At 46.6% G+C, this 26,760-nt stretch overlaps 1 protein-coding gene across 1 annotated transcript; it reads left to right on the forward strand.

The window, feature by feature from the left end:
• The first annotated feature begins 514 nt into the window (after positions 1–514).
• LOC144135531 (retinol dehydrogenase 13-like) lies at positions 515–26,548 on the forward strand. Its single transcript, XM_077668174.1, has 7 exons — positions 515–684; positions 13,131–13,354; positions 14,245–14,484; positions 15,394–15,486; positions 19,793–19,996; positions 24,991–25,100; positions 25,784–26,548. Exons 1-7 carry the CDS (start codon positions 659–661, stop codon positions 26,120–26,122), a joined length of 1,236 nt encoding a protein of 411 aa, XP_077524300.1. The 5' UTR covers positions 515–658; the 3' UTR covers positions 26,123–26,548.
• The last annotated feature ends 212 nt before the right edge of the window (positions 26,549–26,760 follow it).

Raw genomic sequence — 26,760 nt, forward strand, 5'->3', positions numbered from 1 at the left:
TGGATGTCCTAAACATCCACAGGACGTCCAAGGGAGCTTCAGTGCCCATTGGTGTTGGGCTGGCACGCACAGCGCTCAGCTGTCCGATGCACCACTGTCGACACATCGCGTTCGAAAAAAAAAATCCTCCGAAGATTTGTTGTGCACCTCACAGACAAACAGCGCAACGTCAGGCAAAATGTCTGCGTTTAGCGTACATACGCTATTCTAAAACGCTCTGCTGGTGAGTTGGGGTTGCGATCGTCATCGACCGATGACGATCGAAATTCTCCGGCGAGGATTTTCTCCCGGGAAGTCAACGTCCGTGGTCCCCCACCCCGGGGGCAGTCCGTCAAGGCCACTGACACTTCTGCTACACGCAGGCAGCGAAACTTTCTTGTTTGCGGAAGGCGGAGGAGTGGGAACGCATCAGCTGTCATCCGCGCTCACCCGCCACTCGAGTCCGTCGTTCTTTCTTCGGCCGGCATGGCATACAAACGCGGAAAGGCGGCCCTCTTCTCGCAGTGCGGCCAAGGCGAGCCCGGCCCTCGGGAGGAGGAGGCGGCAGATGCGTTCCCATTTCAAGCCACGCGAGAACGTGCTTTAGGACGGGGAGTTGGCGCATTGGCACGGCGGGCGATCGGCAACGTCTGGCCCATAGTGGCGCACCTCTTCTTCCATGTCGACTTCGCTGCAGTGGATAACGTGAGCCACAAAGCTTCGTTATATCCGTCTTCTGTTTCCTGCCGGTCTACTTCCCCCACCCTTACCAGAGAAGCTCATTTTTTTTTATTTCTGCCTGTTACATTCATGCAGGTGTAGTGTCACTCTGCGCGAGTGCTCCAAGCGGCTATTTGTCTGCGGTAGTAACTAGGCGAAATAGCTAATTCTAGGAGGCTTTTTTTCGAGGTTCGCCGCTCTTAACAAAACATTTAGTGTGAGATTTTTGCTAAATTTTTCAGGCGCGCAGTGTCATGTTTTAGCGCAAGTTGATTTTAAAGTTTCCCATTTAGGGATCTGTCGGAGTGGTTTTCACTGGTAAACCTTTCCTTCATGACGTTACAGGTAGCTGCAATAATTGTTAATACTCGCTCCACACTTGCTGAGTGGTAATACACTTTCATTTAAGACATTTTACAACCCTTTGCGGTCGCTTGTTCAACCAATCGACGGGTGCGCGAGAGCCTTTCCGATAATGTTTGTGGCGTCAACTTTGTGCAGACTGACGCACTTCCTTCGACCTCGCAGCTAGCCTGTCTTCAATTTCGGCTTCTCTTTCTATTTTTATTTTAAAAATTTCGCTTGCTTTATAGAAAAAAATTCTTTTAGCCCAAGCCTTAAAAGGAGGTTCGATGAACCATAAGGGAGGGGGGGGGGGGGGCATAACGCGACAATAATCTTCAAGTCATCATCGCCTTACTCTTTTTATTCCCAGGTATCAACAAACATATATTTTCGTATTATTTCCAACCGTCCCGGTCATCACGCTCACTAAATATGAAAAGGCCAGCTGAAGAAGACGTAAATTTTATGTTATTAAAAATTTCAAAATGTTTAGTCTTGTCCCACACCGCGATGCAAATGAGGCGGCGCATGGCGCAATATTAGATGCGCTTTCAGAATTAAGATATTACGCAGTTTTGCAGTGAGCTTACACAAAGTTGGCTCCATGGGCACCAAAACAATCTTTGCGAGCATATCCATTTTGCTATCCTGAACAATTTCTTCGAAAGTTTTAACTTGTCCCCTTTCTAGCATGAATTTCGTAAGGGATTATAAATATGTGCTCAACTTGTAACAATTAACAGTCCATGATGAAGCTGAAATTCTTGACTCATATGGTCAGGCAGATCTCATATTCCTCGACTTTAACAAGGCCTTTGACCGTGTCTCTGATGACAAAATTTAAGGTTTACAAAGTTTAGGTGTTCCTCCATTCGAACTGAACTGAAAAAACCCGCACCTTTCACATCGCACCCAGTCTGTCGATCGAGAGTCCACCAGGGAAGTGTTTTAGAGCCCATCCTTTTTCTAATTTGCGTTAATTACATATATTCACTGAAATTCACCCTGATACCAATATCCTCATGTTTGCAGATAGCTGCATATATACTCTACAAACACATAACATGTCAAAATGATAAAAAAACAACTTATTGACGAGTTTAACAGGGATTGTTCAATCGTGTGGGATATCGGGTGTAACGCTAACGTATAAAAAAAAAACTGTCCTACTTCACATCACATATCGAAATGTCCCTATTTTTTTTCGTATCGTATTAATTGAAGTCCCGTAAAAGAAGATAATGAATACAAATACTTAGGACTCGCGATTACTAACACCCTTTCTTGGTCTGCACATGCTTAACTTGCTCATATGCTACGCGCAAACTTTTTACGACACAAATTAAAACAGGTATCCCCACAGTTAAAATTTCAAGCCAGAAAGCTGACCAAAACTTCAATATGCTTCAGTGATATCGGATCCCTTCTACATAAGCTGGAAACGGTGCAAAAACGTGCAGTTCTTTTTACATTTAATAAATATGCTACATATCCTATTTCAAAGGTCCAGTCACTTTCAGACAGTAACATTCGAACGCTAGCAAGCAGAACAAAAATTGCGTGACTTATTATTTTTTTTTAAATTTACAAAAGGTCCCAGCATCTCATCTCAAACACATATGTCAAGCCATTTTTGTCGCGTCGGTCCACGCATCTTCATGTCTGTAATTTACTCCCCTTTGCTGGGCGGATAAATTCGTTTAAGTGTTCATTTTTGCACGCATCACAACCGCATGGAATGACGTGCCTCCAGTGGTTTTTTCTTCGGAAAATTTTGAGGTGCTTTAATCATTGTAATACTGATACTAGCTTGACATTTCATTACGACAGTTTTCAATTTTTTTTTCTGTGCAAGCGCTATTCCGTATTCTATTTTCTAACTTTGTTTATCGTTTTTTTTTATCGTGTAAGCCTGTTCTGTTGGTTTATCTCTTCGTAATAATTTCAGATCCCGTTTAGCAGAAAATGTGGCGTCCGGCGTTGTGTCGCGAAACTCCGGATTAGACGAAAATGTTTGACGTCCCATGTGTAGTGCCAGAATTAAAAAAGTAATTAAAACGTTACATACATTCTGATTACAAGGTCGCAAAATGACTCGAAATGCATTGCGACATGCAAGTATATAAAGTAAATAAATTGTGCTGAAAAGAAAGTAGAGGTAAGTAGTGGGGAATCGAACCCCATTCAAAATTGCCTGGACCACGCAGGAACGTTCGTGCGGCTTGGTTAAAACAGTTATAAATAGTTTGTGGTTTATGGTTAAGGGGGTTTAACGTCCCAAAGTTACTCAGGCTACGAAGGACGCCTTAGCGAAGGGCTCTAGAAATTTCGACCACCTGGGGTTATTTAGCGTGCACTGACATCGCACAGCACACGGGCCTCTAATCTTTCGCCTCCGGGCCGGGACCGAACCCGCGTCTTTCGGGTCAGCAGCCGAGCGCCGTAACCACTGAGACACCGCGGCGGGCCAAAATAAACTTTGTATCATTTCTTATGCTCACGGTATCGTTAATGTATAATAAAAATAATGTCAATGTAAGTAATGATCCTTGCTGAAAGCCATGGTTTACAAATACACTGTGAGATTTTGCGGCATTTATACGTGTAAACTGAGCTCTAGAGGTTAAGTAGCTTTTCTTTAATGGTCTTTAATTCTGTAAAATGGCGACTTCCTTAAAAGCACGTCGTGTCGGAACCAGTCGGAAGCTTTTCTAAAATCCAGAAATATGCCCAGTGTGAATATTTTCCTTTCAGTATTTTCGAGTATGCGTTTTTTGATTTCAAAATGTGCAATTTGAGACCAGTTATTTTTCAAAACCCGAATTGTTCGCTTGCTATTGTATTGTTTATCGTCAGAAAGCCAACAAGTCTTTTATGTATAATATTTTTTTGCTATCTTCGCAGACAGAGGAAGCGCGGAGATTGGCCTGCAATTGTTCATGTTGTTAGCGGAACCACCATTGCGTATCACAGTCACGCGAGCTAGCTTAATTGTGTCTGGAAACATCGCGGTCAAAAGAATAAAGTTGATAATATGCATAAGGGCGATGCTATCTAGACCTGGAGCGACTTGGGTTTAATATAACCAGCTTCATAGGCGTAATCATTTTTAGTTCATGCTGATGAGTATAGGCGGCACAATGACAGTATCTTGACAATGTGTTTTGACAAAATGTTCAGATGGTATTTTATCGCGGTTATTTGTGGAAGCACCAACGGTAATAACTTGTTAGTTGAACAAGTTTGCAACTTGTATTTCACTGAAAGATTCACTGTGATACGAAGCTTGTTATGGCGAGCTTATTCTGCACCTGTCTCGGACCGCTTGCTATATTATACGAATGTCCCAAAATTTAAGAAAACTTATTCATGTAGTATGTTCCGTTTGCTTTTTAAATATTTTTTTATCAGCACATTTATTTATAACCTCTTAAAACCCGGAGATTGCCTCCAGTTCTTGTATGTCAGAGTTTCTGGAAAAATTTTTGCGGTCTTATATAACTTCTTCCATAATTCAAGCGCTATATCCAACGTTTTGTCGTTTCCTCGTGTCTCTTAAGAGCTTCAAGCGGAAAGCATACATTGTACGCAGAGCTGAAACACACCAAGTAGGCATTATAAACAATGCTAGAATGAATTTTAAACTTTATAATGAGTTATAATAATGGGTTCTAAACTTTAGCACATTTCGTTTCAAGTTGACTCTAATCAAAATTTCTTTTTGTGAAACACGTTCCTGTTTCGAAGTATTAGACAGTACATTGGTGTATGATAAGTAGGATCATTTTGCAGGTACTGTGGGCTAAAATAAAAGTAAATAGACAAAGAAAGTTTGGAAGTTTTATTGCAGCGTGCCATAACTCGGCGCACAGAAAATGACGAGCGCATCAAGCGCGGTCTGCCGTGTTTAGCGTCTACCGATAGAGTAAACTCATAAAATGCGCGCCAGGAAATTATGTGCGAGTATTCGGTCTTCTCCTACATTTCTAGGACTCTATCTACAGAGTTTTTTTCGCCATCCATGTGGTGTCTTACAGACAAAATATGGAAAAGAAAACAAGGGGCGAACAAAATTTTGTTTTCCTAAGCCTACTTTAGAGATGTTTTCTTTAGCTCTGAGCTGATTGAAACAGCTGCTGTTCTCTATATACCCACGCTGTATCTAAGATGATGCCTTACGCACGGCTCTGAGAGAAAGTGCGGAGTTTTCGCAACGAACGCCCACTTTGAAGCCCTGGCCGCCGTAATGGCAGGAAACGCGGCCTCTGCAGCTATTCGTGCTTCCCGTAAAGCCTTGGGGGTTGCGCGCAAGGTTGCCAAGATGCACAATGGTGAACAATAAAGAAGAGTTTGAAGGCTCCCGCATTGCTTTCCGAGTTGGCAACGCATTAAGGCGATACGCAGCCAAACTAAATCGTCTTCGCGAAGTTTCTTGTTTGTTAATTTCCTCCCAGCAGCCTAGTTCCCTCTCCTATTTTTCTGGCTTGCGGACTTGTGGGCCCAATCAAGCGTGCCTGTGTTAAGGCGTGCCCGACAAGGTCAGGAAATGAATATACAAGAGAGAAACATCGCAGAAACTGAACTTGTTATTGTGCACAACAGCAACCTTATTTTACGCTGTATGTCTGCACTGATGGAAGACAGGAACAAATTTGGCGCTCCTCTCCTTTTTTAATGCGATGGCGTTAGGAGGCGTATGAAAGCGCGAATTTTCTGTGGTGGCATCGGCATTTGTGTGATTCCTCCACTTGCCAATTGTGGCAGGTTCCGTTCAAGAGGACTTATAGGAAAGAAGAGAGGCCGACTAGGAGTGACTCAGCAAAAATGAATAAAAGAAACAATTACGAATAGAAATAGAATAAGAATACAACAAGAATATAATGGAACAGAATCTAAATTAGAATATAATCAAAATTGGAGTAGAATTAGAACTGGAATAGATTGCTGAGTGAAAAACAATGAAAGCAGAATTGGAATAGATTGGCTAGTGAAATAAAACTGTTATCGCATTTTCTTCGCATCAATCCAATCCGCCTTTCATAAGGCTGCCCTGCGTATGCGCTCCTCTTCTTCTCCTGCTCCACTGGTTGAAAATGAAACCGCCTGCTCCTACTGCGCATGCGCAGTTCATATTAGTGACAAGCGCGTGGGACAGATGGCGGCACCTGTCAAGCACAAAAACACTTGCCACTTCGCAGGCGCAGATGGCGGTACTTTCCCCGCTGCTCTTTAATCTGGCCATGATGCACCTGCCGGCCCAGCTGAGTGGTGTCGCCGGCGTGCAGCACGCCCTGTACGCCGATGACATCACTCTGTGGGCCACACAGGGCAGCACAGGAGACATTGAAACCAGCCTGCAAACAGCGGCGACGATAGTAGACCGCTACGCCCGCCGCTGCGGTCTTCAATGCTCCCCTCAAAAATCGGAATTTGTGCACCTCCGCCCCTCACAGAAGTGCACAACTAAAATATCTCTCTCTCTTGAGAGCGGTCCCATACGCGAAAGTGATGAGATACGGGTACTCGGACTCTACATCCACAAACACAGGCGGCCAGACACTACATTGGCCAAACTCCGTAAGGTGGGGGACCAGGTGGGCCGCATGGTCCGCCGGGTTTCCAACAAACGCGGAGGGTTACGAAGTAAGGATGCCTTGCGGCTGGCAAACGCCTTCGTAACTAGTGGAATTCTCTATTCGACTCCTTATCTCCACCTACGGAAACAAGAGGAGGACGCCCTTGAGGTCATCCTTCGCAAAATTGTTAAACGTGCCCTTGACCTCCCCATCACTACTTCAAACAGCCGGCTTATGGCTCTTGGGGTGGTGAACACTTTCCGGGAGCTCCGGGAGGCGCACCTTACAAACCAGTACACGCGCCTGTCGCTAACGGAGTCGGGTCGCCGCCTTCTTGCTCGACTCCATATCCAACACACCCCTCCAATGGAAGACAGGTTTCGCATCCCGGAACTGTGGAGACGTGCCCTCCACGTGCGGCCTCTTCCAGCAAACATGTCGCACGAAGACCATAATGGTCGGCGCCTGGCACGAGCGGAAGCGCTAGCCCGATATTATGGCAACAAAACAGGTGTCTACTACGTGGGCGCCTCCGGCCCTCACCACGGGGGATGGTACACGGCCGCGGTAGTTCACAACAGCAACACAGTTAACGGCCTAACTTTCAGAGCCCGCAGTGTAATACAAGCAGAAGAGGTCGCGATTGCTCTCGCGGCCTCACATTCCAATTCAAAATACATAATCACCGACTCGCGAGGGGCCTGTCGGAACGTCGAACAAGGCTGCACTCCCTTCCTAGCCTATCGAATATACCAAAATTGCATACGGGATACGGACCCCGCACACCGTTACCTCATATGGGCCCCTGCTCATCAGGGGTTGGCAGGAAACGAGGCAGCAGACGCAGCCGCCCGCGCGCTCTCTCACCGGGCTGTTTTCTCCTCCCCATCCGATCAGGAACCCGACTTTAATCCGGTCTATACATTCAAAGATATTACAACATATTATCAAAATTGTCATCGCCTTTACCCTAGTCCATGTAAAGGCCTGAAGAAGGCGGATGAGCGGCTCCTTCTCCGCCTTCTCACCAATACATTGCTGTGCCCGGCAGCGCTAAATCATTTTGACCCCTCCTTTAGTGGCAGCTGCCCACACTGTAGTGCAGTGTCCTCTGACACCTATCACATGGTTTGGGCCTGCCCCTCCAACCCCGCTATTCCCCCCATCCCCAACCCAACCCGGGAGGACTGGGAGGCGACCCTGCTCGGCTGCCACGACTTACAGGCCCAACAAACCTTAGTCGGGCGCGCCCGGGCGGCGGCAACCGCCACTGGGGTCCCATACTAGGGACCTCCACCTAGTGCTTGTACGGATCGGTCCCTTACGGGCTGATCCAAACATACCTCCTATTCATCCGTAATAAATGTTGTCACCACCACTACCCTCGTGGAAGCAGATTGCGCTTGCGCCTGCTGAGTTTGTTTTCAGTCAGTAGCAGACGAATTTTCGCATCACCTGAGTTTGTTTTCAGTCAGTAGCAGACGAATTTTCGCCACTCCTCAGAGGGCGCCATATCTAGCGAAAAAGGCGGGTTGATCGCCCCTAATTTTCTTTTTTTTTATTTCTGCTCACTCCTCATGGGCCATGTGGCTCGCTAACTTATCGTTCTCCTTGGCAGCTGCGCGCGTCACATTCGTGTTTGACCTGGCAGTGACACGGCGTACGACGGAGGCTATATTCGGAATGAGGGAGCGGCGGCGAAAACCGGTTGCAGCGGCCCTGCCTGTCTGCGCACGCCTAGCCGCCTCATTCGCAGAGCCCGGTTTTGGACAGGGGAACAACAGCAGCGAAGACGGCGTCTTCCGTGTTTCTTGCGTAATACTTTTCTTTCCTGTTCTTCTGTTTTCTTCATGTGAGTTTTAGCTCCTTCTCAATCCGCACATAACTGTTCGCTTCTGTGCACGGCTGGCTTCACTGTGTAAAGACCCCAAGTTTAAATAACCTACTATTTAATGAACCGCACTGTTTAAACGGTAGATAGATTGTAGGCAGATGGTTTCTTGACGCTCACAAAGTGAACAAGGGAGAGGAAAGCCTCACGGAGCTTGCCAACATTTCGCCCAGAGAACTTGACTTCGTCTGGCCAAAGTGTTCATTATTGGCACGGTTTATATCTTCACTCCTAGCAGGAAGACCCGGTGAGGGCAGGAGGGCTCGAATTGCACGTCGTCTAATGCTGTCTACATGCTTCAATGCTCCTCTTGTCAAAAAAAAAAAAATCTATCGGAGGAACTGGGAAATTAATAAGCGCTACACTAAATGGTCATCGTGCAGACACAGCAAGGAACGTACCGAAGGCAGTGTCGGAACATGTTAATCAACTTCACAACTTCTATGGTCACAACTTCTATGAACTTAAACCATTCATTCAGTCAGGCTTTCAGACTGCAAGTGGTAGAAAATACAGAAAGGCATTCCTGATTCACAAATTTAAAACCTTACAGCCAGCAGTGATCAACATACCCAGAGGAAACTTAGAATCTCTCAGGTACATTCCGGCACTTTAGTAATGCTTTAAAAAGGTCATGCACACAGTCTAGAGCCCATCCCAGTACTTCATAACGCCGCTTTAACATTTCTTTCACCCTACCCTTCCGCCCCGACCCGCCCTTTCCCCCTTGAATCTGACAACGCCTTACAATTTTTCAATACTGAAAATTTTTGTATGAGAACGTTGGATATGATTATTTTTGGAAAAATTAAAGGCAAGTAACTGCCTCACTTCTCGGTGGACATCTCAACCGCGCCTTGAGGCAAGAGAGGAAAGGTGGGAGTGACAGAATAAGGAGATAAAGAGGTGCCGTAGTGGTGTGTCTGACGATGAAGCTATGAACCATTAACTCCACAAATTCTGAGTTTCTGTAAAAGCTGTATAGCTTTCCTTTGTGGCCGTATGACTACATTTTACGCTCCTCCACCACTATAACGCCCCCTTTCTGTTTTCCTTCTTCAACTGGCACCTTCATCCCTTCCACCACAGTATGTTTAAGGTGCCCATCGAGTAGTGAGAGAATACTGCGCCTTTCCTTTCCTCAACAACACTTTCGAAAAATTTCTTGGCCTTCTGTTTAGAAAATTAGTCACGTTAAATTCACGAGAGCATGGTATTCTACTCGACGACGAGTTGAAAAAGAAGCGAATCCAAACGCATCTTCGGGGCGTTGCGAACGGCCTAGCTGTGTGGCAGGGAAGGCGACTATGCGTGACTGAAGCCGGTCAGCGTGGACACAAAGAATACCTTACGTGCTGAAATAAGCTACTGCGTTAAGCAGCCTGGCGTTACACTCGCTCACGTGAATTTGAAAGTAAGCGTATCAGGTATTGTTAGACACAGCGCAAAGAAGACTTCGAAAAGGAACACTTACAAGACAGGCGCTGACTACCAACTCATTTACTCAGTCAAGGAGACATACTTCGTAGATACAGCCATCACTCGTGCACAACATCTATCACACGATCAAGCGATAAACCTATATCTTATCCGTACAGTCCTTGCTTATTAACAGCACGTGCCACAGTTGTACAGAGCAAAAAAAAAAAACGATATAAAGTGAGCTTTTAACCCGGAATAAACAATAATTAGCCAGTGTACAACAATGAAGAATTGTATCTCTCTTAGCCAGGCTGCGTCAAAAAAGAAAGAAAAAAGGCGAAAACAAGAAACCAGTGTAGACAGTTAAATCCATTCGTAGCAAAGATTTGTAAAAGGAGCAAAAAAAAATGCGATGTCAGTCAAAGGGTAATCAAGACACATGACAAACTGTACCAGGACAGATGTAGTGAGAGTTCTTTTACACGCAGACTATACGAGCATGTTCCTACAACTGGTTAAAATTCCGATGGTTTAACATATACAGCAAATTACATGTTTGCACATTGAACGGATGGACACAATTTTTTTTGCAAATTAATGTTAGCAAAAAAAATGCAGCTATTTTTCGAGCCAAGGATTAGCTAGTCATTTTAACAAAACATACACGTTTTAGATCATGTCCGCTGAAAACAGTACCACAATTCAAAGCCATGGGCGTTCTGTTTAACCAGCAGATGTCTCGCGACGATCACGTGCCTCACATTATTTCTAAGTTATTGCAAATAACTGCTCTCCTTTATCGCAACCTTGAAATCTTACCGTCTCGTGTCATGTTGTAAGTTTGTTACTCTTTATTCCCTTCTCGCCTTAGCTACTGTAAGCCCTTTATGGGGAACTACAACGCAGGAAAATCAAAACAGATGACTTACGCTATACCCGCCGCGGTGGCTCAGTGGCTAGGGCGCTCGACTACTGATCCGGAGTTCCCGGGTTCGAACCCGACCGCGGCGGCCGCGTTTTTATGGAGGAAAAACGCTAAGACGCCCGTGTGCTGTGAGATGTCAGGGCACGTTAAAGGTCCCCAGGTGGTCGAAATTATTCCGGAGCCCTGCACTACGGCACTCCCTCCTTTATCCCTTCCCTTACGGCGCGGTTCAGGTGTCCAACGATATATGAGACAGATACTGCGCCATTTCCTTTCCCCCAAAACCATTTATTATTATTATTATTATTATTATTATTATTATTATTATTATTATTATTATTATTATTATTATTATTATTATTATTATTATTATTATTATTATTATTACGCTATACAAAAGAAAGCCTCACGGATTGTGAAGAAACTATCTAGGTTGCACTACACGAGAGAAATATTAGGGTTTGATCATAAGCGCTGCACCATTTAGAGGATGCCCCCCTAAGGCGCGTTCTTCGCAGCCTCTGCCTTCCATGTATACGTAAAGACTTGCCCGAGACAGAGAGTAAACACCTGCTGCCATCTTCGCTTTGTTCGGTCTACGACGCGCCATCCTTCACGTTTTCCACGCTCTCATCTTACTCTCCCTCAGCCGCTTCTTTGATTTAGGCCGAACTGAACTGCCTTGTTCGCTTCCTCGCGCCGAGTGCAGACGAGTCAAACATGACATCTTTTCTTCTCGTCTTTTGCTTTCCATGCACGTTTAAGAGAAAACTCAAGTTGAATTTGTTCAGAAAGCAATCGCAGTGGAGCTCTTCGTGTCACTTGGAAGCTGTGAGGAAAACTCTCTAGCTCTCTAAGGCTAAGGAAAAATCCTACGCGAAGGCTGTTTAACGGCTTGTTTTTGTTCCAATCTCATCTTATCCTCCAGGGCTAAACAAACACAGCTGCAGATCGAACAAAAACTAAAAAAAACGTTCAAGACTTGAGCACAGTTTCCTCTTGTGGGACTCGGAGACCTATAGCATCAGAGGCAATTCTCCGTCTTGGCCTTGAGGCAAAGATAATCTTCTCCTGGAGTCACCACTGGCACACGCCGATCTTTGTGATAGCACACCTCTAATCAGATTAGGACGAATCTCCAATGATATCAAACAAGGTTAGCAAACTTGCGTGGACGGAGCGGCAACAGTTAGCTCAAAGTAAAAGATGTTTGTCGATCTTTGGGAGAGGAATTTGTCCTGCAGTGGAATAGACCCTCAAATAATAATGATCACACGCCCGTTAATTGCATTCAGGAGAAAACAATCTTGCAGTCTACTACGCTGCCACTGAATATACTGGCTGCACGCGTTTTTTTTTTCAGTCGAGCCGCCAGCGGCGATGATGACAATGATGGTGAATATAATTATAAAGACTAATAACCTAATGGCGCTAGCTCTAAACGCTCAATCCCGCTATTATCACCACCTCTCAACTTGCCTGTCGAAGTAATGAAAATAAGGCAAATTGCAAATTGCTCTTTAGATAGTGGTAGGATTGAACTTTACGGAGACGCTAATCGCATTCTCCTAGATTAATTTATTTCGTTTTTATCAGAGAGCAATGTGGAGACACTTTTCGAAAATTTCCGGTTTCAAAACCATTTAAATTCATTCCGCAACAATAACAAAAAGAAGCAAATGCAGTCGCGGTACACCACTAAAGCTGTAAGCAAACTCCCACTCATCTTGAGTCCAACGATTGTAGTTCGGCAGAGAGCAGGCGAAGTGTCCTGATGCTCAGACGGTCATTATATTCCTAGGCACATTGAAAAGCGATGCCATAGATCGGCAAGTTGTTCAAAGCCGCCCCTTACAAAAATATTTTTAGACAGTCTGTAGACTGTTTATTTATTTGTTTGTTTTTATTTATTTATTTACTTATTTATTTGATACCTGCTTCGACTTTGTAGGCATTACAGCAGGGGGATACATGAAAATAAGCATCACATTTGAGACAAAGAAACTAATTACTGTCCATAGACTTCTGTCTATGAAGTCTGAAGGCTCTCTATAGACAAATACCAGAGAAGTCTATAGGCAATACAAATGCTATAGAGAGTTTATAGACAATCTATAGATTTATGGTCATATACATTCAGTAGACATTTGTTTATAGACTATGAATAGACTGAAAGAAATACCTATAGGAAGGCAATAGAGTATATAAGATGTCTATGGACTGTGTATAGACCACTTTTATAAGAGGCCTCCGCTTCCCGTCGTCTCTGCAGTGGCCGTCAATCCATGCTGGCTGTGGAACCGATTTTAATCGTCGACGCCTGCGTCCAGCACACGTTATTCTTGCTGCTCGTCGCGGTCCTGTGCGTCGTCACGGCTGTCGTCATGTTCAAGGCACTGAGCAACAAAAAGAACAAAGTCAAGAGCTGTGTGGATACTTCGCACAACGCTTCGGACATGCGTGGCAAGACCGTTGTTGTCACGGGGGCCAATGCTGGTGAGTTGAAGCATTAAAGAAGCGTTTCGTCTGCTTCTTCTGATCTCCTAATGCGTTGTGATGATTAGGGAGTCACGTGTGTGGAGCTATCTCAACGCCTCTTTATGATATCGCTCTTCCAAGCGTTTCCCCACTCTTATTACAATATAAACTGTTCGAAAGACGGGTGAGAAGGCGCAAGAAGATGTGCACAAGCTTCTTCCTTCTTATCGTCCCCTCTTTCGCGCAGTTTATCGTAATGCAGACGTAACGATCAGTCAAAAACTCACAGGGCGGTTACCACTGTTTTACGCGAGATTCAGCCGCAGCTGTTTCAGTGCTTTCATTTTGTTATATATTTGAGTAAAGAATTTGAGAACGACACACATATATAAATAATTATAGTCACAGCACTCTTGTTTAGTTTTAGACACACACTCATCCTTCGAATATAGCGCTCCTCTCCAGTCCTCCGTTCCAGGTGCGCGGCGCCACCGCCGCTGCAGCCTTTCCTCGGGTGGCGCGTTTCTAAACATCCGCCGCAGATGGAACGTGCTACATTATTTCGTTCTTGCCATACTGTACTCCTTCCGCGGTAACCTCACTCCGAATGGTTCCTGAGGCAACCACACTCCTGTTACGCGCTACTACTATACGGCTACCATACTATGTACTATACTACTATAGTACTACTATATTATACGGGCGCTTAACAGCTGTCTCTAAAAATATGGTGACAGAAGATTTTCTCCTGAAGGGGAGGAAACGGACGGGAACAGGGTAACACCTCAGCTCACACAACAGGGCTGATCGCAGATCAGTGGTGGGAGTGGGCTTTGATCTTCAGCGGAAACAACCGGGCTGTCGATGATAATGATGATGATGATGATGACCACACCGGCTCCTCCCAGGCATCGGCTTCGAGACAGCGCTGGAGCTGTCCCGCCTCGGCGCCCGCGTCATCGTGGCGTGCCGCTGTCCGAGCAAGGGCCTCGCTGCTGCCGAAGCCATTCGTGGCCTAACCGGAAACGAGCGGGTGGAGTTCGCGCTGCTGGACGTTGGATCGCTGAGCTCGGTGCGCCGATTCGCGGACAAACTCGTGGCTTCCGAGGAACGCCTCGATGTGCTGGTAAACAACGCGGGAATCACAGGTGAGTAGGGAGCGCAGAGGAGGCGACCGTCGTTCGTTTCCTGGTGGACCTCATTGTAGACGGGGTCTACAAGAGGCCTCGACTTCCTAGATCACTCTAGGAGTTTTCAGTCCATGGTAGATAGAGGTTGGCCAGATGGTTTTCCTTTTTCCCACGCACCATATCTGACTGGAACTCATTAACCGAACCAAATCAACCCTGAAAAACAGACGCGTTCCTCAGCCATCTTTGATATTGCGTATTATGTATTTTTTTCTGCTTTGTCTTGCATTGCTGTATTGTTGTTTTACTACATTATCTTTGCTGTATTGTTGTATTTTTGTTGCTATACTTTTGCTTTTTGTGCACCTGCCCTTCCTGCTTGGACCTAACCATGGTCTGCAGTATGCACATCAATAAAAAATAAATAAAAAATAATAACAAAGTGAACAAGAGAGGGAAAACCTCAGGGTGGGGGGCTTGCCAACGTTTCGACAAGTGGGATTGCCTTTATCTCGGATCATTGCTATTGGCTAGGTGGTCATTGCTAGCCACCTGCTAGTCTCCAGACAAAGACAAGCCCACTTGTCGAAACTCTGGCAAGCCCCCAACCCTGAGGTTTTCCCTCTCTTGTTCACTTTGTGATTATTAGGAGTTTCCAGATTACACGAGGTGGTGCTGCGGTGAAGTAGTCAAATGTGAGGGTTAAAAGGTGTCCGTTCTTACTGAATCATTTACGTAACAGCGGGTGGAATATCCGTTGGGTTGTCGGGCGGCTGTTTCCGTACGAACGGGGTAGAGCAAAGATGAACCCTCTGGTCATTGCTAGCCATGTGATCATCAGGCATACACGTTGCCAACTTGGTTATTCCATGGACATCACTATGCTAACCGCGTCGTCGTTACATGGACCATTATTGTATCCTCCAGCGCCCCGCCAGAAGCGGCTCACAAGCGAAGGCGTGGAGGTCACTTTGGCTACGAACTTCTTGGGGCCGTTCCTGCTCACCAATCTTTTGCTCGGTGAGTCGCAGTCGTACTCGGCCCATTTGTTGCTTTTGTATGTCGGCGTTTTGGTCCCCGGAAACACTCACTTGTGTCTGCTGGTGTGCTTATGTCAAGACAAGGAGAGAGCGCGCCGACAGGACGACAGAAGACAAACTAGGCGTCTTTAGCGCTTGTTTTTGTTGTTGCTGATGCTGCTGTTTTTTTTCACCCTTTAAACAACCGTGGTTGGAAGTTCACAGGCCCTTATAGTCTCCTGCTGTCGTACTGTCCTCAAGCTGTCAACTTCTTTTCATAGATTAGTTTATTGCTGTGATCAAGTAGAGAGAGGAAAAAGGTAAGCATGGGTATTATACTCGGAGCCAGTTTGCTGCCCTACTCATCAGGAGGAGAAATGAAGAACAGAGAAATGTAAAGATAAGAAGAAAATTGGAGGGGACACCTAAGCTCCGCCTTAAGGGTATTACGCGATAGCTTTAATGGGTCCCTTCAGTGGTCTGGAGTTCTCTTTGCGCATCGCTCCGCAGAAACAGATACTGTTCTTTCTTTCACCATCACATTACGCATAACCTGTCCTTAAGAGTACAATGTTACAGCATTACAGATCCCTCTCGGGCAAGTACTCCTTCTTTGTCGCCTGGGTTCTGCCTATATGCCCTTATGATGCGGAATTGGTCATTCTCTACGGGCAGTCCTCATACCACTTTAGGCGCAGTGGTGATGCACCACTGCCCCGGCAAGTGACTGTTTCGAACACAGCCACCGGTGTGGTAGTGGCGAATCGCTTAACCACTGGTCCCCTGCGCCTGTCACAGGCGGGGCTTGTGAAACCCAGGTTGCTTAATTTAACTGACACCTGCCACGCTCCGGTGGGCAGCTTGCCATCTGCCAAGCTGGGCAAGTTGTGATGACGTCACAAAGTCACGTGACTCAGGTTGAAGGTGGATGACTGCTTCTCTGGGGATTTTCTCTCACGCCGCAGTCGCCGACGACAGCGGGTTTTCCGCTGACTGGGACCCTTTTAACGCTAACGCGTTAAGAATGAAGCCAAAAGTTATGTACCGACATGAATAAACGGGCCACCGCGAATTGGCTGGTGTAGTAGAAGTGCACATCTTCGCAGTGGGAACTCGATGCAGTCCTCGCCCATGCCATCGCCGGTCGATAGCGCTTGCTGTCCCCGCTTCTTTCGCCTCCAGGGCACGCTTCGATTCCACTGCCGTCCCGGTCGTGTTAGTTTATTTGCCTCCCGCACGCGAGCCGATGTCGATAGCAGCCGCTATGCTTGTTTGACGAACCGTGCCCAGCGGGGGGCAGAGAAACGTTCGGTTGCTATAAGCAGCCCGGTCCGACTTAGGCGCTCAGGTCACGCAGGGGAGTATTTGGTCGAGCGTTGTCGACCCTGCTTTTCGCTGAGGCCGAAGTGGACCATACTCTCTTTCTTCTTGCGCTTAACTTTACAAAATTTCTTAAGACAGTCTATAAATTACACATAGAATTCTATCTATAAACTCAAAAAAATTTCTATACACAAATTTGATAGACAGTCTAGAGGCCATACAATTTAACCCTATAGGCAGTCTATGGACAACCTCCAGATTTATGGCCATACACCTTTAGTAGACTTCTGTCTATAGACAGTCTATAGACTAAATAGTCAAAACTAAATAGCAATAGGAAGGCAACATGGTCTATAAGAAGTATATAGAGAGTCTATAGACTATTTTACAAGGGTGTTCCCTTCTTTTTTCTCCCTAAAGTGCGGGAAAAAGCATTGTCATCCTTCTCTTCATTTCTCTCTTGAGATGTTCCACGTTTTTGGTTGACGTCCTTGAGATGTTCCACGTTTTTGGTTGACATCCTTTTGGCTACCGTAATGGTCAGTGTCCGGCTGATGTCTGTTGTGATGAAGGCACACGAATTAGCTACGTCATCATCCTTTACCAGCTTACCTCCACAACAGCTGTGGGCCACTACCGTCGACCTCCAATCAGACCGGTCCTGCGCGACCACGATCATACCTTACCCCAGCTACATTCACTAATCTCATCACCGAACCTCTCGGCAGTCCCGTCTGTATTTCCCTTTCCTTTAAATTCATTGCGTTACCCTAACAAAGCTGCCTTTTCTCAAGATTGCACATTCGGTCAAAGTTGAATTCTTCGAATCGTCGAAAGCACAAGTTTAAATCAACAGATTTTCGCGTCCTCTAAGCTGCACGTGAGCTGCGAGATGCTACGTATGTAGTGAAACATTGTCACACCTCTGCCCCGACAGCCGCCGTGGTGGCTCAGTGGTTACGGCGCTCGGCTGCTGGCCCGAAAGACGCGGGTTCGATCCCGGCCGCGTCGCTCGAATTTTGATGGAGGCGAAATTCTACTAGAGGCCCGTGTACTGTGCGATCTCAGTGCACGTTAAGGAACGCCAGGTGGTCGAAATTTCCGGAGCCCTTCACTATATACGGCGTCCCTTATAGCCTGAGTCGCTTTGGGGCGTTAAACACCCAGAAACCAAACCAAACAACTCTGCCCCGCTCCAGGGAACAGCCACGTCAATTATACAGTTTTACTTCTACGATGAAATTGGTGCACTCGCGAATAATTGCAAGCAGACACGTGTGACGCTGTGCTGCCGTCGTCGTAATTATTCTCGACGATGCACGGTTCTCACCCAGAAAGCTCAGCGGCTTGTATAAATAGAACGCGGCCGAGAGGAGAGCGGTTTTGTAGTTTGAAGTTTAGTTTGTTCTCAGTTTCCTCACACAGAAACTAATGCACCCCGAACAAAAGGTGCGTCCTTGCACCTGAATAGGTTCAGGGCCCCATACAACCTGTACACAGGGGAAATAGCGCGGTACAGATGAGATTGTTTTCTCCCCTAAGATAGAAATTAAAAATGAAAAAAACAACAACAACAGTAATAAGCAATAAAAAACAGTAACAGGCATTCAAAAAGCTAAACATAACTTTTGACTTTGACGACAGCTTTAATTAGAAGCACTTATTTCTACAGTTCGGTCAGCGTACGCTTGAATACACCATGTGATGTGTGCAGTTCAATTACTGTAGCAAGATCCTTATTTTTGTTCCAAAAGCATGGGTATTTGGGATTGTAGGCTTTGCCCACCGTAATTTGTTCTCAGCTTTGGTAGCCTGCATTGCTTTTCCTAAGGTCAAAGTTTTCATTTTGTATCACATATGTCTGTGCACAATTGCCACGGTTTTTTACCTGGGTCAGTACTCCAGCCAGTGTAAGCTATGTAAAGCCAGGGCTGATCTTAATCACATTCTGTGGGAATGCCCACAGGCTCCCTCTGAGGGAAGCATAAAGTCTTTAGAACAATGTGATACCTTATTACTCAGCTCCGATCCGGAGATTCAACTGAAGACCGTCCGACTGGCCGAAACCGCCGCTAGGGTCCAAGGACTCCTGGCCGTCGTCTAGGTGGGAAGGCCTAAAGCCTTCCCTACATCTGTTGGACAAATAAGGTTTTGCAATCAAATCCTCATTTCGTTGTATATATAAATCGAAAGTTTGTTTTCATAAAGCTGATACACCCTTAGTACTCCATAATTGCATCGAAAAGCACTGATTCCGGAGACTTCCATTTAGGTGCGCACGTCAGTATCTTCACCACCGAGTTCTCTCTCTTTTTTTTTTTTTCAAACGGCTTCTTCTCAAAGCTGTCACACCACCGCCTCACCGTCTGCCTATCGTCAATGAATAGTGACGATACCCTTACACAGATATCCGTTACAACAGTGATCCTTTAACCTAACTCGTACAGCATTGCGCGACATATTTGTTTCGGGAAAATTTTCTTTGTACTCTGTTCTGATTTTGTTGCGGAAATTGTGTGATTGGGCATACAGAGTGAGTTTGTTGTTTGCCTTCTCATCGGAATCTCACATGTACAGTGCTTTTTAATACTAATTCCATTCGTGTGCAGAGCAGCTTTACTGTTATGCAGATTGTTTTTTCTTTTCTAGCTATTTTATGTTGATGAATGGAGCGCATGTGTTCTATTGAAATAGTCACTTATATTTCAACTATTGCACTGTGTATGAATGGCCATTGTATGTATTCTATTGCAATAGTCACTTGCATTTGAACCATTGTACTGTGTCTGTAAGGTCGCTGCTGCCAAAATGGCTCCCTGGCCTTGTCAAGCTGTGTTCCCAGCTTTTTGTCAGGGAAGCGATCAAAATTGTACCAATGTTGAAATAAATTTATTTGATTTTACTATCCTGTATTTCTACTAAAACTGGGCGCACTTGCCCAGAGTGGAGTGCTGGCCTCACTGTGCTGCGATACCCGCGCGCAGATGTTCTCAGACAGAGCGCGCCCAGCCGAGTGGTCAACGTGACGTCAGCGCTGTACCGGCTGGGTCGGGTGCCCTGGGACTACCTGGACGCAGCCGGCGGGAGCGCAAACGCGGAGTACCCAGGCGTCGAGTGCACGTACGCCAGCAGCAAGCTCTTGCTCAACATGTTCACCGTACGCATGGCCCGCAGACTCGAGGGAACGGGTGAGTATATAGTGCGCATTCGTCCCCTAACCTATATATACTCTGTCTAACAATGTCTTGGCGCTGACATTGCACCTGCAGCTAGCGTTAGCAAAATCAAGCACTGAGAGAGAGAAACAGAAGAACTGAAAGGCAGCCAGGTTAACCAGGCGATGGCCCGTAGGCTACCCTGCACGTGGGGAGGGGAACAAAGGGAAGAAAAAGGAAAGAAAGCTGCAGCGAAATACCTTTTTCACGTGTCCATCGACCACTATGACAAGGAGAAAGAGTACGCGCACCTAAAGCTTAAAGTTTATAGTCGGGAACTTAACCCCGAGTCCTTTAAGAACCTCAGGAGCGCCTTCACAGCAGCCCTTTGTTATGAAGGTTTGGACCAAGACCTTAGAATCTTGGTTTCTATTGAATTCTAAGTAATGACATAGGGGTGCTCTAGCTTTGGAACAGACGACACAAATACGCCACAAGACACAGGCACGGAACGCAGACAGTGTATTCTTCCTGTTGTGTGCTCCGAAGTTAGCGCACCCCTATGTCATTATGAACAGCCAACTAGTCACCTTAATACATTGCAGACCAAATTTTCAATGCTTTTGCTGTCGAGTTAGAAAAGTGCACGACTAGAAGCCGCTATTGATATTGTACGACGGGCTTTCACGAAGTGGCGGGCGCGAGAACTGCCTGCCAACCTCCTTCTCAAGAGAGCATACCTGCGTATCCGCGTTGAATGCTAAACAGCTGAAAGAAGTCATAATAATGCCACACGCATATGTCCGTCCCTGATACTGGCTTACTGTTGTGATGATTGAAAAAGAACGCACTGGAAATCCGAATTCTCCAACAGCGGATTAAAGCGGCGACGTACATTTGCAGCCTGCAGCATATATAGCCAAGGCGCCGTCGCAAACGTATGGCTTCCGCACCGACTCCCGTCCCGGATTTTCCCGACTCCCGCACAAAGTGGAAACGATGCAGTACTCCCATCATGCGCTGCGCAGCACGCCACATTTATTTCCTGTTCCGTATTTGTACATTGTGTATATTACCCGCTACATCTATCCCTTTCTTACTATCGCTAGCTCCCCCTTTCTTTCTCTCTCTCTCTCTGCCCTTTTATTCCCGAGCTGCAACTCAGGTGCTTCAGGCTTCGACGGCAGAGGCCGCGGATAGCAACTTCTTTTCCTTCCATTATTAATAAATAGCCAACAACAACAACAACAACAACAACAACAACAACAACAACAACAACAACAACAACAACAACAACAACAACAACAACAACAACAACAACAACAACAACAACAACAACAACATGCAGTATTCCGGGTGCCGAGGATTCCGCTCACGAATGAAAATGAATGCGTGGATGGGCCCACCTGGCGCATGCCTCCAGTAAAGCAGTCCCAGAGCGTCGAGAAAGAGTTGTTGTTACAACGCATTTTATTCGCTTGAACGTCAACTCAGAGACACAAAAATGCTCGAAGCGGGGAGTGGTCAGGGCGATTGGAAACCATAAATATGCGGAACACTCGCCGAAGGAATGAGCGCCCCCGAAGTAGAGAATGAGGGATTGAAAGAGTATTTATTCGAATGTAGGTCGATTTTTTTCCCGAAATGTTTTAAAGAACGAGGGAGTTGAGAGGTCGATTTACGGACAACTCTTGGAGAGGGTGGTTGCGAGGGGCTGAGAAGGGAAATGTCCTAACAGCAACGTACATTTCTTGAGCTTCGTAAAAAAAAAAAATAGGGGTTGGTGCTAGTTGTCGTAGACAAAATTTCTCGCTTGAGAGAAGGGGGCTATCGTTCTTGGATCTACCCTAAAGCAAAATAAATCAACGTAATAGGACAGAAGATCAACCATTAGTAATCATAGAAGAACCCAAATAGCCAGCGCTTGTGTTTGTCTTTCTTGTGTCGTCCATTCGTTTTTTTTTTGCGCTGCATATTTTCCTCTTCTGTGATGAACCAAAAGGCCCAAATTACCACCCTTCACCAAATCTGTTGCACTGACCAAAACGTGTTGTGACCCCAGCTTGCATCTTCTACGGGTCAGTGCTGATCCCTATGACGATGGTGTGCTGCTTATAATTAACTAGTCGACAATGATCATCTGGAAGGTATGCGTGAGGTTGATTTCTGTGGCCTCAAGGTCTAGTGTTCCGCCTAATGCACGCTAAAGTCATGGTTCGTCGTTTCCTGCTTTTTTTTGTTTTTTCAATGCGATAGCGTTAAGGAGCTCGTGTTGAAGAAAATTCGGCGCCGTCGTTGGTGTCGTTGACCATGAGCGAACAATCCAGGAAAAATACCAAGAGAAGTAACCTAGGTGGGCCGCCTAGGTCCCGTGACCTCTGGGCGTCGTCACAACCTGCCCACCGAATTGTGAGAAAACTGATCACCGTGGAAGGTGGCAGTTAAATTATTGAAAAATCGCGAGAGGTTGCTCGTGAAGAGCAACCTTTGCCGCACAATGCCGACCGGTGGCAGCACCTGCCATCGCAGGGCCGTGGCTCATCGCTTAACCATTGCACCGCTGCGCCAGGAGAGGTATGAGGACCCTCAGGGATCTGTGAATGCTAAGTAGAAAATGGTTTGGTTCAATGTCCCAAAGCGACTCAGGCTTTGAGGGACCAAGTAGAAAAAGGACACAGGATGTGAGGGACTAACCAGAAAATGACCAATTCCGCATATATGGGCGTTAACCCCTCAACGCTATCACGTCACACCCTTAAGGCAGAGCTTAAGTACGTCCCCTCCAATTTTTTTCTGTCATCCTAAATATAGCCGACAGCCTGTATTCCGATAATTTTGCTGGCCCTTGACTGGCTCCTTAACTTAAGTAATCGGACTTCGGTTGGAACAGGCCGAGTAATTAAAAAAAATCAAGTAAGCGTGGCATCTTGCCAATCTGCCATTTCAGCTAGAGTTGCGGGAAAGGGATCTCAGCTCAAGTGTCCAAGTGCGAGTACAGTCGTGACCAATATAAGAGGGAACAAAGCTTGAGCACCCATTTATTGATTACTTCATATTTATGTATGATAAGCACACTTTTTTGGTAATATAATTAGTTTTAGTCTTGGTGTATAATATCGAAAAATCATTTTCGGATTTATCAGGAAATAACAAAAGAATTGCAATTTGGTCCAAAAAGTTTGTTACCCCTCATATATTACTCACCACTAAACCTAGAACGGTCATGTGAACAAGTAATATTCACTAGAGTAAGTGCTATAGCGCTGTTTTCTCACCGCAAACTCGAACTGAAGGGCTAGTCAGTACAGTGACATTCTACGCAAACTGCGCCGTATGATGTGAACTTTATTATAGGAAAACGCAGCATATATAATCGTCACTGAGGTATACATACAAAACACAAGACTAAGTTGGGTATGGGCAAAGACCGAGACCGTGGGCATGGAAATAAATGCGGTCTCTAAATACGGCGCAAATCCCGTCTAGTGCTGCAACTTTCCGCTTGCGCTATCACCTTTCGCTGAGTTCTCTTCCATTTCCTGGAACGGGTGGGACTCCGAGAAAGAATGAGACAGCGGATCTCCCCCCCCCCCAAAAAAAAAAAAAAACTATGTATGCCGTCCTCTCCACTTGTTCGGTTCTATTTTTTTCCGGGCCAGGGCCCGCCACGTGCATACTTGCAATGCAGCGACAGTATACAGACAGAATTTGGGCCGAGGACGATCAAAGGATGCCCGCCTCCTGCCGCACAGCTATCGTATAGCAGGCTTAGGAGGACCGATCGTGCAACAACAGAAAACAGCTCGGAGCCGAAAGTATGGCGCTCACAAAGAAAAAAGATAAATGGCTAGAAAAGCGTTGGTGTTAGGAAATAGATATATGAAGAAAAGCTAAGGTATAACACCATCAGCGCCCCACGGCTATACAAAGGATTCAGCGATGCCACAGCGGAATTTTCTTTCTTTTTGTCCCGGCTGCAGACACGTTCTTGAGGCCTTCAGCTTCACCCTGATCTCGGTTGACTCTTGTGTCCGAAGAGCTTCTTCTTGGCTTCCTCTTGTCCCGTGTAGCTGGACGGGGCAAGCATGCACAAGAGCGACCGAATACCGCACCTATCCGAAAAGTTGCTGCAGAGTGCGGGACGGCCACTCAGTGAGTGATGGACTTCCGCCTGGCGAGGGGAAACTGCACGGTCACGCGCGGTTCTCGCCGTCCGACGCATGACGTGGTGCACCGGTCACGTGACTCTTGTGTCCAGCGGCCAGCCGTGCGACGAAGACGGATGACGTTAACCGCGGGAGCGAATGTGGCGGACGCAGCCGGAGCTTTCCGCGTGACAGTCTGTGGGATCAGCTTTCCACGTTCCGGAATGCTGAAGACTCGTAATAACAAAGAAGAAATAAAAAGAGAGAGATAAAAAAAAGGGGGTGGGCACGCAGTCTTACACAGCTGCTGCGAGTCTTCTAATCATCACGACGCCCCGTACCTCGCATGCACTCGGCAGTGTGCGTCCTCTCGGCGCGCTGTGCGAGCAAGGCAGGGAGGCCGATTTACAAACGCTGGCCGGTGCAACGCACGACTGCAGCGCCACAAAAGGACACTAACGTGGCTTAATGGTTTATGGTTTATTTTTGTTTAACGTCCCAAAGCGACTCGGGATATGAGGGACGCAGCAGTGAAGGGCTCCGGAAATTTCTACCACCTGGGGTCCTTTAACGTGCACTGACATCGCACAGCACACGGGCCTCTAGAATATCGCGGCGGTCGGCAAACACGTATCACACCCCAGCTGGATCCATTGATGCCATTATGTATAACGTTCAATGAAACACGCTGCGGGGCCAGTTCTTGATGCACTGTATGCCCGTGTGCTTGTCTGAAAAAAGTAATGCTGTATTACTTTCCTACAAACAATGTATAACCATATTTGGCTGCGAGCTACCCTGAATCGGTGCTACGCGGTCTATTTCTTAGTAATACCCCACTCGGGACAAATGTTGTTTCTTTTCCTCTATTTTCCGTGAAAGGAGTAACGTGCAACGCCGTTCACCCGGGCGTGGTGGCGACATGCTTCAACCAGAAGGAGCCGGGACTGCGGCATTTCCTCTGGAACTCCTTCCTACAGACATTCGGCACGGTACGTTTAAGACCCTCTGTGAAAGCAGTCCACACAGAAACTTTCTTTCTCTCCTCATGGAATTCATTGAAATCCTTGTCACTTTGGCCCGAATACCGCTTTTTTTTAATGGCGCACGCGGACGTTCTAAACATTGTATATTTTGTTACTGTACTGCAGCCAAGCTCGAATTCGTCAAATCGTATATAGGCTGGTCTTAACGCTTCTCATAAACTTTGAGGCCAGTTGCTCTCAGCGCATTTTTTAAAAGGCGCGAAATCCGCGTCCGATGTCACGAAACTCGCTGACTGACCAAGAGAAATCACGTGACCTTGTGACGTCATCTCAATGTGCTAACTGAGTTGTGAGTGGCCTCCTTCTACATTAGGATGCAAATGTCGGCACCGTCACAGCAGAGTGAAGGCGTGAATCTGCAGCTAGAAGTCCGAATGTGGCGGTTATGCATAGACCGGCAATTGCAATCAAACTGATGCAAACACACGCAGAAGTTGCAACAGAAGCTGCGACAGATGTGAGATCAAATGCTATTACATTCAACTATTGAGGTGACTTAAGCGTCCCCGTGGCTTCTCCGTTACTGACATGGCCCTGAAACGAGATGCTGGGTCCTGACAGCAGCACCGGCTACCTCCTGTCGCATAGAAAATGCCTTTATGTTATATCCTATCGTTTATCTTTTGCAGAGCCCCCGTAAAGGTTCCAGGGGTTCGGTGTACCTTTCGTCGTCTCCCACGCTTCGTGACGTCACGGGGAAGTACTTCGTGTCGCGTCGCCAGTCGTCTTGGTCCTCGAAAGTGCTCGACGAAGAGGTGGCCTGCAGAGTGTGGTCCCGCAGCGAGGAACTCATTTGCTCCGTTCTGGTGGGCACCGATGCACTAGAAGGGACGCTGCGTTCCGACATCGGGGCGTGGAAGCCAACTGCCTCGCTCAAAGTTGCCAACTGCGACGGCGTGAAAGAGAGCCACCCTGATGAGCGAGCAAAGAGCAGTGTGTGGAATGAGGCACAAGACAACGAGTTATGATGCATGTTTTTGTAGCGATAGCTACATTAAGGTAGCATTTCGAGCCTTCAGCGTGGCGGCGCCGCCACCCTGTGGCTGCGCTGCCACGCCCTGGCTGCGCCGCCACGCTGTCACGTGGCGCGGAGCAGCTGCCGGCGGCGCGGCGCCGTGGCTGATCACGTGGTTCATCCCGTGGTTGGTCACGTGTCCAAATACCACTCGGCCAGCTGTATACTATCGCGTCACTCCAGGTTTAAGCAGAGCTAAACCACCGCCATTTCTTTTGCGCGGTCTGGTACGAACACGACTGCCACCCAAAAAGCTTATTTTTAAAAATTGTTTAATGTCTTAGGTGAAACACCCTGTATATTGCCCCTCCCTGTTTGTCGCAAGCCGCGTTGTTGCTGTTCGCCTCTCGAACTCCACACATATGCAATCAATCTCATAGGAGAAGCTTTCTGCAGCAAAGAACACACACTTGGCAGAGAAAACACAGGGTGTGTGTGTTCTGCGTGTCCCTTTTTTGTGTCTCCCTGGTCTTGTGTTATGTGGGTGCAAGTCCGTTTTTGCACTGGAAGCTTCTTTCTGAGCGTCTAGAAGCAACCCAACAGCGAGTCTTTTAACCCATGTAAAGTATACAGTCCCGACCATAAGCGTTC

This window comes from Amblyomma americanum, chromosome 5 (genome assembly GCF_052857255.1).
Source record: "Amblyomma americanum isolate KBUSLIRL-KWMA chromosome 5, ASM5285725v1, whole genome shotgun sequence".
NCBI lineage: Eukaryota > Metazoa > Arthropoda > Arachnida > Ixodida > Ixodidae > Amblyomma > Amblyomma americanum.

Excerpts from the sequence above, each read along its gene's own strand:
- LOC144135531 (XM_077668174.1), top strand. The coding sequence starts at position 659 with ATGTCGACTTCGCTGCAGTGGATAAC. Across the intron at positions 685-13,130 it reads ACTTCGCTGCAGTGGATAAC|TGGCCGTCAATCCATGCTGG; the intron begins GTGAGCCACAAA and ends TCGTCTCTGCAG. Across the intron at positions 13,355-14,244 it reads TGTCACGGGGGCCAATGCTG|GCATCGGCTTCGAGACAGCG; the intron begins GTGAGTTGAAGC and ends GGCTCCTCCCAG.